This window comes from Molothrus aeneus, chromosome 6 (genome assembly GCF_037042795.1).
Source record: "Molothrus aeneus isolate 106 chromosome 6, BPBGC_Maene_1.0, whole genome shotgun sequence".
Taxonomy (NCBI): domain Eukaryota; kingdom Metazoa; phylum Chordata; class Aves; order Passeriformes; family Icteridae; genus Molothrus; species Molothrus aeneus.
In genome coordinates, this window is record NC_089651.1 from 4,364,266 (window position 1) to 4,378,400 (window position 14,135).

Genomic DNA, 14,135 nt, shown 5'->3' on the forward strand with positions numbered 1-14,135 from the left:
AAATTGTTATTACTCTAATTGTGTTACTATTTTTTATAAGCATTTTATTACTATTAAACTTTTAAAATTTTAAAAACAAGTGACTGGCGTTTTTCACATAAATCAACTAAGGTTAATTGCGAACAAAAGATAGGTTCAAAGGCCTTCTTCCATGCTTTTCTTTCCTCAATTATTAGAATTCGTCTTTATAACTGTCCCATGGGCGGTCTCCACACATATCGCAATCACAAATACACACATTGCCTGTATGTACCTGGCACGAAACACAGCTTTGTATTTCACACCGGGGAGCCTCGGGGACACCGCGGGGCTGTGCCGGGGATAACGGCGGGTACTGTCCCGGGGACACCGCGGGGCTGTGCCGGGGATAACGGCGGGTACTGTCCCGGGGACACCGCGGGGCTGTCCCGGGGACCCTCGGGGACAACCGCCGGTCTCGCCGGGCGGTGCCGGGCGCCGCGGGGACAACGGCCGGCGGCAGCGGCGGCGCCTCGGCTGTGCCATGACCGTGCAGCGCCCTTCGTGGCCGCCGCTGTACTTCCCGCACTTCCACGGCACGGAGCCGGTGCCGCGGCCGGCGGGCGGCGCCTGGGCCCCGCTGGCCGCGCTGTGCTGGCCGTGGCAGCCGCTGCCGGCCGCGGCCGGGCCGCCTCGCTACGCCGCGCTGCCCGCGCCCGTGGTGCCGGAGCCGCCGCGCCTCTGCTGCCCGCCCGCAGCGCCGCGGGCCGGGGAGGCGGCGCGGCGGCCCCCGGAGCTGGCGCAGCTGCAGCTGCAGGAGGAGATGTGCGAGCTGGGCATCCGCCTCAAGGAGCTGGAGCTGGCGGCGCTCATCGGCGACGGCTTCGACGCCAGGCAGTGTGCGTGCGCCGGCCGCCGCGCCCGGGCTGCGCGGGGCGGTGCGGGCGGAGCTGCGGGCACCGGCACTGGCACCGGCACTGCCCCGCACAGCCCGGCCGCGGGTCCCCCCGGCAGGGAGCCCTAAAGCAGGATGAGTGTGGGGCGGGTTTGGGGTATCTCCGCCCCGCAGCGCCCTAGAGCCAGCCCGGGGCAGCGCAGATGCGTGCGGGAGCACGGCGGCACTGCGGGGACAAAAGGCTCTGATTGTCCCGGGTCAGCCCGGTCACCGCTCAGGGGAGCCGGCTGAGGGCACGCTTAGAGGAGTCACGCGAACTACAGGCGTAGTCACTGTCGTAGTCCCAAAACCCCCAAAGTCGTTAAATGACAGCAAACAAACCAACGCAGACACCGGTCAAGCGAGAGGGAGCTGGCACATGCAAAATGTATCGAGTAGCAATGAGACCCTGCGGCTGTGCACCGGCACCGGACCCGCCCCGAGCAGCCCGGCCCGGGTCCCCCCGGCAGGGAGCCCTGAACAGGGCGGAATGAGTGTGGGGCGGGTCTGGGTATCTCCGCCCCGCAGCGCCCTAGAGCCAGACCGGGGACGCTGCGGGGCAGCACCGCGGGGACAAATGGCGTTGATTGTCCCGGGTCAGCCCCGTCAGCGCTCAGGGGAGCCGGCTGAGGGCACTCCCCCCGCACACCACAAACCACATAAAACAATGACGCACTAACAAGCCAATCAGCATTATAAATGCCATCTTAACCACCATGCCCGTCATCCTCCTTCCTATCTCCCCTATAATCCTTACCATCCTCTAAGAAATTTAGGATTACCTAAGGAGTCACACAAAGTACGGGTGTAGTCACTGTCGTAGTCGCAAAACCCCCAAAGTTGTTAAATGACAGCAAACAAACCAACGCAGGCATCAGTCAAGCGAGAGGGAGCTGGCACATGCAAAATGTATCGAGTAGCAATGAGACCCTGCAGTTGTGCATCAGCTTTGATGTAAAATAAAGGCCAGGGATAGATGGAGGCATAAAAAATCCCCAAACCAAAACACAGCTGGCTCCCCCAAAAAACCTCAAAACAACCCACACCAAAAGAAACCACCAACCCAAAGAAATCCTCCTGTGAACTTGGCATTTCAATTTTGCAACCTGCTGGCCATGAAGAAAATGCAGGGAATAAAATAGCTCAGCAGATGATGATAGTACTGACATCTCAGGTGGGGAGGCCAACAACTGTAAGGATTTCGTGCTCATTTTTTCCTCCAAGGTCAAACAAACCAACACAGGCATCAGTCAAGCGAGAGGGACCTGGTACATGCAAAATGTATCGAGTAGCAATGAGACCCTGTAGTTGTGCATCAGCTTTGATGTAAAATAAAGGCCAGGGATAGTTGGAGACATAAAAAAATACCCAAACCAAAACACACCCATGCCCCCAAAAAACTTCAACCCATCGGTTTTATTTCTGGGTCGGGAATGGGTGTTTGAAAGGGCACAGTAAACTCTGGAAATGGCATTGGTTAAAAGAAGTGAGGAAGGCACTGTCCTAAAAGTTTTTAACTTTTTGAGGATTTGATGTAAAATAAAGGCCAGGGATAGTTGGAGGCATAAAATAATCTCCAAACCAAAACACACCCTCCCCCCCAAAAAAACTCAAAGCAACCCACACCAAAAGAAACCACCAACCAAACAGAAACACTCCTGTTAAATTATAAGTGAGCTTGGCATTTTAATTTTGCAGCCTGCTGGCCATGAAGAAAATGCAGGGAATAAAATAGTTCAGCAGATGATAGTGGTACTGAGAGCTCAGGTGGTGAGGCCAACAACTGTAAGGATTTCATGCTCATTTTTTCTTCCAAGGTCACAGGAAACTTTCAGGAGTGCAAGAGTTACAGGAACACAGGGAAAATGCCCATCAGATATATGCATTCAAAGGAAGATCTCAAAAGAAATTCCACTTGGTAGTTTGCATGTATTTTCCCCTTCATTATAGCAATACACACCACTTTGCATTTTTAATACCTACTATTTTGAGAAACTCTCAGGCATTGTAAGGATTATTAGTTTGCTTAATACATTATTTGATTTACTTAAAAGTATTGTAAATTATTAATGACATCATTAATGATAAATTGTGTTTCATTCCTATTTAGATAAAATCCTGAAGGCACTGGAAGAAAAGAAGATACAAAGCATGAAAGCAATGCAGAACATGAAGTAATGTCCTCCAACACACTGAGGATTATTTCAGCTGGATATTTTGCCACTATCACTGTGTATTGTTTTAATGGGTCTTTAATATTGGGTTTCTACTCACTATATTTTTCTCCTCCTCTTAAAAATATAGCATATTGTTGACTTCTTTTGTGTATTATTTGCCTGGTACTAGTTACTGATAACACTACTGTGTATTTGAACCTTTTTCTTTTTATCCAATTATTTTATGCAGGAAGCATATAATATTTTCTTCAAGAACACTGAGAAATTAACACTGTTTTTGTCAGGATTCCAAGCCGTCTATATCTGCAGCTGGGAAATGCAGAAATGGCAATATAAAATATGGTTGGGTTTTGTTTTAATTCTAAGTATATTAAGTGCAGTTTTGAATAAAAAGGTATGGCCAAAAGTCCTAAGCCTCTAAACCAGCTTAAAGAACTGCTTTCACATTAGCATAAAAAACTTTTTTATAATCACAGTGTATTCCTTTATTACCATAAAATTACAGAAGCTGTGGCTTGAGTTGGTTTTTAACAGAGCAGGCACATGACATTGAGTGTTAACTGATATTTTACCATTGTTTTAGGAGTAACAGTGCTTAGGCTAAAGCCTATGGCAGTTTTTGAAGTGACAACATCCTTAAGTTTGGAAGGCACATCCTTTCATGAGTAAAAATGGACAGAGGCAGGGATGGCAGACTGAAGATCTGGACAGCATTCAGCATTCAAAAATAATGTCACCCATTAAGAACACCACAAAGCAGCAAATAGGTTCATCAGACTGATAAAAAAATACTGATTACTTTTTCCTATTCCATTTCCAAAGCAGTAGGTGGCAGCATGAAATAATAAAGTTACCGACCCTGAAGCTGCAATATTTTGGCAAAGAGCTTTATTTTTCAGAGGAATATTTTAACCTCTGTTTATTTAAACTGTGTTCAAATTACTCAGCTGTGAAATGTTTTAATACAATACAATATCAAAATTTTATTTCCTCTTACTGTTTATTGCAGCATTCATCCTTATACTGCCTCAATCTTTCTGGCCAGATTTTGATCTACTGTACACAGAGTTTATATTTTTAAAAAAAATCTATAACTCCCATTTGTCAATCATCAGACTACAGGCATCACATTTTAATGTGATTACAAATGAACATTAGAAATCTGGGCTGCAGTGTTTCACTGCTCCCTCTGCAGAAAGAGGGCAAAAACTCTCTCAAAGGGTTTTGAGGCTTAAGCAGAAATGGTCAGCTGCTGTGAAAATGTGAAGCTGAAATTGTTGGTTACTATGAAAATGAGAACTGTGTTAGTATCCAAATTAAATATCAGAAAACAAATTTGGATTGGACAAAAAGGGCCATTACACAGAGGCCTTCAGAGGCTTTGTGGGCAAGTGAGGGCTTTAAAATCAAGTTAGGTGACAGAGGAACTATCTTCATTTTCCCAGTCTCCAGATCAGTTTAGTTCCTAAACCACACTAAATTTTCCAAGGTTATTGCAAGGGCCAACAGAGGTTTCCATTAAATGGAATTGCTGCTTTCTTACAATTACTTCTCAGCTTTTACCAAGTCTTTCACCTTACATCCAGCTCTCATCAGCCATTATTCACTTTTTTTCTTTATTGCTTTGTTTTCTTGGCTTAAACAGAGCTGCTTCCCATGGCACACAGTTGAAATATTTTCCATCTGTTGTTCTGTTTTTCATATGGCCTTTATGTTGAAACAACACTTGGGGTTTAATTACTGGGTGATAACACAAGGAAACAGTTAATGTATAATCTCAGTTAGAGATGCCTGGGATCACACATCTCCTGAAAATATCATCTGGATCATGGCACTTAGCAGAGTGGTCACCCTTGGCCAGTGTCACCCACAGCACTCCTCCATCAGGATGCTTTGGTCAAAACCTTTCCTTTGGGAAAAAATAAAGCTATTGGTACATAATGGCACATAGGCTGATTTCCATTTGCCCCTAAACATTTTACTTACCTTTACTTTTCTGCTCTGTTTCCACCTGATCTTCTAAAATCCAGTAATTTGCTCTCATCTGAGGGCGTATGGTTTCATCTCAAAGCTGGTCTGTTTATTATTCCTTTTGTAAAAATTAAGCCATGTTTTAGACAAAATAGAACAGCATTCTTACCGCATTTTCTTTTATTCACAAAGAATGTGTCATTCATTTTTTAATTGCTTCTGTTCTCTGAGATTGCTCAAGAGAGGCTAAACCTGGCATTCAGATGCAGGAACAATTCAGATCTCTTTCATGTAGCTGCCTTGTGACTCAACAAATCTATCCCTGTTGCATTCAAGACAGAAATTTTAGGCTACAAATTTGATTCATAGGCAGAGATCTCCAAACTTCAGTAGGCTGCTCCCATTTCCAATCCCAAACGAGGCAAGCCTCTCAAAAAGCAGAGTGTCACACCTTCCCAGCCAGCCTGAGCCTGCACCTGCAGTGACACCCAGGTGCTCCCCAAGGAGAGCCTCAGGTCTCACTTCTGAAACCTCAAATGGCCTTGGCTGCCTTATGGTGGGCAAAATGAGATACAAAGCTATTCAAAAACCAGAATGCATTTCAACTTTAAATTATTTTATACCAAATGGTTGGGTCCATTAAATTTCACACTGCTGTGTTTGAGTTTGCCACATTAAATTCTCCAAACAGATATTCAGCCTTATTACAATGGATCATTAGAATTTAAATTAATCTTCAAGTCAAGCTGCCTTAATTAGTTCAGGGACAGATTAGAAAGGAGATCCAAAAGCAGTAAGCCATCATGAAATGATTTTTTCCGCTTTCAGCAGCGTCTGCTGCATTTTGGATTCACCTGCCCTGAAAATTCAGAGCTAATATCTCAAGGGGAGGTAGGGAAATTGAGAAGCATCTAACTCTGGGAAACTTGTCCTCATTTTTGAAAACTTGTCAACATTTGTGAAACAGTCTCGGATTTTGGTATATCTTGAGAAAAGCCAGAACAACCCCTCGAGGCAGCGTAAGTACTCACAGTCACAGCATGTATATAAAATATATAAACACATATATGCATTTTAAAAATTCTATCTTAATTAGGCCATCTGTCTAGACCATTATTAGTGATACTTATACTAGGAATTTCATTTACCCTCTATTTTTGGAAGATCCTTTCCAGCCTCTTTCTTCCTCTGAAACTACAAAGTAGTAGTAAAGGAATTTTTTATTTCAAATTTCTTGCAACACAAATTATACAAAAGCAGCCCTGTCAAAAGCTGCATTTTCCTCTTCCTTCTACTTCAGACTGACAGCACAAAACTTAGGCCTGTGTAAATGATATTAAAAACCACAAAAATTGGATCTAAAGAGAAGGAGACAGCAGGAACAACCAATAAGTAGAAACACAGATTTTAAGACGTATTTTATTTCATGTGCAAAGTTGCCAAGGAAAACACATGTACAACTTCAGCTAAGCCACTAACATGAAAGGAACTATTCTATGTACTCAGAAGCTTTATTTCTAGAATCGTCCTATGGCTTAGAGTAAAAACATAGGAATTTGGTAGTGACCCAGAACATTTTAAGTCCCCCCTTTTCAGTCATATGTAAAATTCTACCATCAGCATGTACTTTTAAGTAACAGGTCTTGGAGATTTTCCTTCTGTTTGCATAGTATAAAATTTTAATTATTTCTTATTCTCTCGATTTAATCCCTAGACTTGGCTTTAAATTTGCTCTCAATGTTGCAGCTTCAGAAAATTAATTTTCCCACTTACAGCTGAAACACTCATAAATTTTGAGCAAGTTTCACAGACACAGCCATTACAATTCAGTTGAATCAAGCTGTGAACACCAATGATAACATGGATTTTTGTAATCATGCAGAGCTAGTCCTTTCCATAATTCAAAGATGTAAGAAAAGTTCATTTCCTTGGAAAGTGAGATCTGTTGCCTGGGAAGTGAGATAGTTTATTGATATAAATTCTGTAAATCTCTGTAAAAAAGTGTAGAGGTTGGTATTGGAAAGGCTTCCTAGAACATACTGAAATATTTTCAAGAGGTGGGTTTTTTTCCCTTGTAAATTCACATTTATTGAAATGCTACCATAGGAATAGGTACTTTATAGTCCTGAACAATTCCCAAAGCTCCATGAAGTAATGAATGGTGCTTCTTATCAAAGTAGTCACTGCAGTCCAGGTTTGAGTTTCAGCAGAGCAGTGAGGAGAGGCAGTTCCTTCATCCTCCCCAACACACTGAGGCACAGTCACATCTTGGACCAATCCAAAATCCTGAAGAGCAGCAAACTGACCTTCCAACTCCCAGTTTCCAGCCACCCATAACCAGACAGCATCCTTCCTCTCCTGGCACAGTTTTAAGACACTTGTGATAGCTAATTTATTGGGGGGCTACTGGCTCAACCCTGTTCTCCTTGAAGGGAGCAGGTGTTTTGCCAGTAAACAAAACAAAACCAAAAAAAATTGCCAGTAAACAAAACATTGCAGCAGAAAATGTTACCTGCAGCTGTGGTTTGCCTCAAAACTAAAAGGAGAACACACAAAGCACACAGTGGGCTGAAGCCATGCAGTGCCAGGGCTGTTTAAAAATTCTGTCCTGTTGGTTACTGCTGCTGTCACACCAGCTATCAGCGAGGTAAAGAGTGCACTTCTTTGTGCACACCATGTCAAACTCAAATTCAGAATGCACAGCCATGGCAGGGAAGACTTCAAATGAAAATAAAAAGTCAAAAAGCATAAGAATATCTGTGCTGGACAAATATGATTTCTGATGAATCCAAAGAACTGCCCTTTTGTTAGGCCTGAGCTGTTTCTGTTGGGTTGCTAAATCCTGCATCAAAATTTAAGCCTCAGCAAAAATGGGTTCTATCATATTTTCCAAAATCCTTGGCTTCACTCTCATTTTTTTTCTATCAAGTATGACATTGAATGCAGCTTGCAGAAGTCAGCAGCAAGATGAAATGAAAAAGCCTTCCCAGTCTATTTGTCATAGAAGGAAATATTAAAATTTGTTTGTTGCAAAATAAAGTATTCAGGTTTTTTTCCTCGTTGCAGCATGGAGAGTATGAGATAAAGACAGGGATAAAGAATAAACTCCAATTTTACTTACATCCAGATCTCCTTGCCAGGTACACAAGACCTTAACTGATGCCACAGTTGGTTATGGTGTTTGGACTGGTTTACACAGCACAGAAATGCTCTGGGCTCCAGTGAAGAGGGAATACTCTGGAAGAGAAATTCACCTGCTCTCTAAATATTGAACTCAGTGGAATCACCTTTCTTTGTGATTTACAGTCCTTTGCACCCATTATTGATTGCCCAGTGGGTAAGTGTGAGTTTCTAAAGTTACAAAATTATTTACAGACTGCAATATAGTAACAACTTACTCCTTGGGTATGAATTGAGTGCAGAAAATTCATGAAGTCAAACTTCCTAAAACAAGAATTGTTTTTAACAAATTCAAAAAAAGAAAAAGAAAATCAAACTCCTGAAACACCTCTTCATGATACTTGTAATTATTTTCAACACATCTATGATACATTTGACCACCTAACTATTTAAAGCCCATTTCTCATCTTCCATGAGCTTCATAACAGAACAACTCTGAGATTTATCTTTTCATTACTGCCTCTCCATCCCTTTAGGAACCTGAAATGGATGGGGACAAATTGATGGACAAATAGAACCAGTTTTGAAAAAATATTTAAATATTTTTGACACACAGATATATAGATACACATGAATATGATACAATCTTCATAAGAATATAGTCTTAAAGTGATTTTAAAAGCAGGAAATATTATATGATTTGGGGGCCTTTCAACTATTTTTAAAATCAGCACTTAAACCACTTTGTACAATGCAGTTATTCTCAGGAGAGATTCTGCAGTTTTTCCTTTATGACCTGGCCATCTTGAAAGATTTTTAAAGAGCAAGTCAGTATGCAATTTCTTTACTCATCTATATATAAATCTCATTTCCACATGTTGAGTTTTGCATTATTTATTTCTGAGAGAAAGGCAAAAGTTCAAAAAAAGCATTCTCAAAGAGTATTCTTCTCTTTAAAAAATGAGGGGGGCGAAAGACCAACAAATTTGAATTATTTTGATAAACAAAAAAGAAATCTGCTGCTCATTCCTGGAGTTAAAAATTAACCCATGAAGGGAAAGCTAAATTTTCTAGTAGGTATAAGCAACATGCAAGATCCCTCTCCCTCTGCCATTTCATGTCAGTGTGGGCTGGGAAGCCACTGGGATTTGTTAACGTATAGGAAATTCAAGAGCAGGATAATAACTGGTTGGACATAGAGTTTGGAACTGCTGGGACGTGCACAGGATGAACAGGGGCAGCAAAATGCAGTGAGCTCAGACAACTTGCTGCTTTCAAGCTCCCTCTGACTTCTAGAAGCTGGCAGTCAGCTCTTATACTGGCAATGCAGGGGTAAAAAACCCCACATTAAAATGTGATTAATTCTTTAACAGTCAGACATCTTCAAATGTAATGGAAACTGTGGTCAGCTTGATACATATCAGCCCTTAAACAAAACAATTCTGCTACTCAACCCAATGTTGCATTTTCTACCTGCCTCTCATTTTTACCTCACACTTCTCATGTGTCTCTTTCAAAGAGAGTCTGAAAAAGAAATGATCACAGTTTAAGATAATATCCTCATTTCTATATGCAGGCTTGCATGCACTTCTATCAAGTTCTACTCACAGTATTATGACATACAAATGTTACTCATATTTCCAGACTGAGTGCTAGAGCTTCTCTCCAGCACAGATTATATGTCAAGAAATGACTGCCAACAAGTCAAGAAATGACTGCAAACAAGTTCCCTTTTATCCTTTGTTTAAAGTTACTGTTCTACTGATACTAATAAATGTCACAAGGGGTTTTCCAAGTGAAAGTGGTCAGGACACACATACCAAGAAGGAATTTTTTTGTTGTTTCACTTGCAACTGTTTCTACTGATGATTTACAAATCTGAAGACAGACAGTGGTCAGAACATCAACATTTTGTGTACACGGTAAACAGTACTTTCACCTAAACATTTAACATATCTTTAAAGAAAATTGGGGCATTGAGTAGAAAAAGCTAAATTACTACTTTTTTCTCAGTAAAAATGGTATGGATATATCTGGACAAGGTTATAACTTTAAACACAAATACTTTCTTCTTCGAAATCAGTATTGAAAAACTATATAGTACTTGTAGCCATACAAAATGTTTATTATATTACAAATTATTTGTACACTATATTTTCACTTTATCATTGCTTTGTGCTCAGACAGTATAAATATTACAGCATGATTTTTCTTTCCCAGCAATGTCCTAACTGTCTTGATATAATCTTACTCGATACTTTAAAAAAAAAATTACAGAAACATATTACAAACAGGATAAAAAGGCATCATGAATGAAGAATGTAAGATGGTTTTCTGAATAAAGTGCACCACAATGGTTTGAGAGTGATGGTTCAGGAAATATTCAGTAGACTGCACATCATCCATAATAATACCAAACAAAATAAATTTTGAATCTCTAACAGGTCTTCATCAGAAGTATGAAGAGTACTTTGTTTAACTATACTGAAATGTTTTTTCTTTCTAGAAGGCCATTTAAATGCTTTTGTTCGGGGGTTTTCCATTTTCTACAGACATCTAAACCCTGGACATCTCTAAATTTTCCAAAATTTTTAGTTTCCAGTATGGCAAGATACAAAATTCATTGTGTAAGATGTATGAGACTTTACCCTCACACATTTTTAACAGAACTATTAAATTGCCACAATTTAAGAATGGGAACAGACTTACAAACAGAGTTAAGTGTCCAAAAGATGCTGTTTAAAACTGGAATGCCCTGCTTTCTGTGACTTTTTTGGGAATACATTGTTACATTACCCTTCCCACTTCTATGGCTTCAGCGTGCTGACCCATGGGACAATGGCTGCTTGCACAATTTCAGCCTCAGGAGAACTCTGCAAAACTGGAGTCTAAGCTAGAGAAATTTATTACACAGCACATTTCACCCCCATTGCTTAAAAGGGCTCAATTACTTGCAAAATTTCACTGGGCTACATAGAAGAATCATTCAAAAACTGAGATGATAAAGCTGATGCAGAATGTGGCTGGCACGACCTGGTGTAGGTTTCACTTCCCAGGTTAGCTCAAGCCAGCTGTGAACTAGCTTAGGCCAAATAAAATCAGCTGCTCTTCCATTATGTCTGCACTCATGTTACAGTGATCCAACTGACTGAAAAATAAACAGAATTCTGTGTGAGGGGTCTAGTGAAACTTGCTTTTATAGACAAAGCCCAGTAGAGAAAGTAAACCCTGCTCTCAGTGAGTGAAATTCCCACTGAAGGCAACAAGAACCTGTCTTTCTGTGGTACACTGAGTTTGGCCCAGTATTTTTCAGTTGTTATTCTAAAGTGTGATGCTCTTAGCCAGCTATTCATTTAACCCAATTTGGTTGTGTTGCATTACACTGATAATATCAGTATTACAGGTAACTGAGACAGCAGTCAGCCTTTACTAGACTTGTATTTATATGAAAAATTGAGTTTCTTTGGTTGTTTGGTATCCAAGTCACCCAATTGTATATTTGTGTACTCCAGACATAGGATATTTATACTGATCAGTAAAATTATCAGGGGTTTATTCTTTCTTTTTTTTCTTTTTCCACTTAGTTTATGGAAATTTTCTGACTATAGCAGACTAGTCACTTATATAAATATACAGCACATATATACATAGAAATTACAAAAATACATTTTATTTATATCTGATTTTAAATAATAAAAATGAAATTTGACATTTATTGAAAGATTAGCTAGCATTCCAAATGCTTCTGCAATATTCAAGGTATTGGAGCAGAGGATGTCTGTATATTCTAGGATAATTACGCATCACAGTCTCAGGGTTCATAATATAATTATTAGGGGGGGAAATAGCTCTGCTTTAAAAGTTTGTGCTTCATCAATTTCTTCTTCTATCCCCTATTCTAGTCTTCTCTCTCCTTCTCTCAATTTACTGATGGCCAAAAAAGCTAAACCAAGTTCCCTTTCTCACATCAGTTAAGACCAAAGAAACTCAGAGAAATGAAATGATCAGACAAAATAGTAATTGAGGATAACTAAATAACCCACTGAAATGAAGGACATTACCTTTAACTCCAGTTGACATCAAACACGCCCAACACAACAAATTTTGCAACAACTTCAGTTCCTGAAGCTAATTGCTGAAGGAACTGAAAACAACTGCTCATGATCTCCAACTAGTTTGTACAACTGCAAAATATTAACTACTGTCCCATCCCAAGCGGTTTGATTTTCTTTTGGGATCGGATTCCTACCACAACGCAGTGTAACAATCAGTGACCTTTATCTTGCACAATATTAAGTCAACATCATTTCTGGCAATGCTCTCTTTTTCACAGAACATTCATATTTTTGTTAATCCATGTAGCTGTTAACTTATTTACATGTTAATATAGTAATTAGGTCCTCTACATTCAGAACTTCCTGGGTGCGCATTCACCGTGCCAGCGCAATCAAAATCAACTGCAGCTTCAGGTAGCAATTTCTGGCATCACTTTAGTAGATAGCATTGTTAAAGAAAGAGGGAAAAAAGCACTGTGTTGAACAGAGGTTTCCTTGTCCAAGCAGGTGTATTCATTTTTCCAGGTTGGAAGGATTTAAAGGTCTCAGGTTTACCAGCTTCACATGCATTCAGAGTGAAAAGCCCGATTATAGAGCAAAGAGGAAAAACCTTTTTTCATTTCTCTGGGAAGCTTTTAGCACCAATATCCTTTGCTGGCTCTTCATGCATTGTATTCTTTCACGCTGAAAAAAAACATCTCCTCCATAATTCATCAGTGGCACTGAATGACAAGGTAGCCACCAACCATGGAAATGTCATTCACCTTCTCCACAGTCCTCTCTTCTTTCACTTCTTTGCACTGTTAATAGGATGAAGAGACTCTGAGCTATTTACAGGACTTTTATTTGTATTTCTTAATCGTATTGAATTCTTTTGGTTTGAATACAGTGTCTGGGATGAAAAGGCTGAAATGACTCTGCATTGCTGAAATCAGCACCCCTTATGCAATGTCTCACAGCAAACAATTAGCACGGCCACTGCCACACCAGCCGTGGCCTTCAGCAAACCCTGTTCTGCAGGTTTTTTCTTCTCTAATCAAAGTTGTGGCATGCAGAAGTTATTTTCAGCAGCTCTGCCTCTGGGCCTGTAAATGAAACTTCTTGTGGCACAGACATGTTCAGCAGCATCTTTAGTGAGGATGGGTCATAATACAAGAGCAAAGTGACAAACAATTGCATATGGTTGATCTCATCAGTATGAAAGAGTTTCCTGGCAGCTTTTCCTTAGCTGGAAAGCAGAATTTCATGTCTTCAGAGCCCTGTTGCTCTGCTCTAAGTCATTTCATAGTGTTGACTTTTCAGACAGATTAAATTGCCATCGCTTTGGCACAATTCACAGAAAGTTTGTAGCCGAAAACTAAAGGAGCTGCTTTCTTGGCTTCCCCAGGTCACAAGACACAAACACCATGTACAGAAGATACATTAGACCTGGAACTCAAACATATCTGTCTGCTTCTTGGCCAGCTTGGCCACTTCTTCCCTTATTGCCTTGACGAGGGCAGCCGTGGAGATGTTGGTGAGCGGCGCGTCGGAGGGGTCGTTGTCGGCCAGGCTGTGCTGGGAGGCAGCGGCGGAGGCCAGCGGGGCCTGCTCCAGGCTGGGGTGCAGGCTGCCCTGCTGGCTGTACTGCCTGGGGAGCCTGGAGGGGGAGTTGTGCTGGTAACGGGGCCTCGGGTAAGCCTCGATGTAGCCAGGCAGAGGCACCTGCAGGGAATTGGAATTGCAGAGGGTTACGCGGAACGATCGATCCTCCCCAGAAACCTCCCTGGGGCACTGCCAGAGGTGACAGAGAGCACCAAAGGAAGGGAATGCAAACCTCAGAATGAATTCCCAGCTTCTATCGAACACAGGGTCACCCCAGCATCTGGGAATGATTGGCATCTGACTCCATGATTCAGAAGGCTGAGCAACTGCTTTATT

At 41.4% G+C, this 14,135-nt stretch overlaps 2 protein-coding genes across 2 annotated transcripts in view; one reads left to right on the forward strand and one right to left on the reverse strand.

Annotated features, from left to right (window-relative positions):
* The first annotated feature begins 502 nt into the window (after window positions 1-502).
* Window positions 503-3,070, forward strand: C6H11orf91 (chromosome 6 C11orf91 homolog). Its single transcript, XM_066551330.1, has 2 exons — window positions 503-857; window positions 3,003-3,070. Exons 1-2 carry the CDS (start codon window positions 503-505, stop codon window positions 3,068-3,070), a joined length of 423 nt encoding a protein of 140 aa, XP_066407427.1.
* A 7,191-nt stretch (window positions 3,071-10,261) lies between these two features.
* Window positions 10,262-14,135, reverse strand: part of KIAA1549L (KIAA1549 like) — a 133,664-nt gene continuing 129,790 nt past the window's right edge. The window contains exon 22 of the mRNA XM_066551595.1: window positions 10,262-13,919. Within this exon, the coding sequence (XP_066407692.1) occupies window positions 13,638-13,919 (282 nt within the window). The 3' untranslated portion in view covers window positions 10,262-13,637. The remainder of the gene's footprint in view (window positions 13,920-14,135) is intronic.

Bases quoted from the DNA above. Each gene is read 5' to 3' on its own strand.
- C6H11orf91 (XM_066551330.1), top strand. From the start codon at position 503: ATGACCGTGCAGCGCCCTTCGTGGCCGCCGCTGTACTTCCCGCACTTC. The intron at 858-3,002 runs GTGCGTGCGCCG...ATTCCTATTTAG, and splicing joins CGGCTTCGACGCCAGGCAGT to ATAAAATCCTGAAGGCACTG.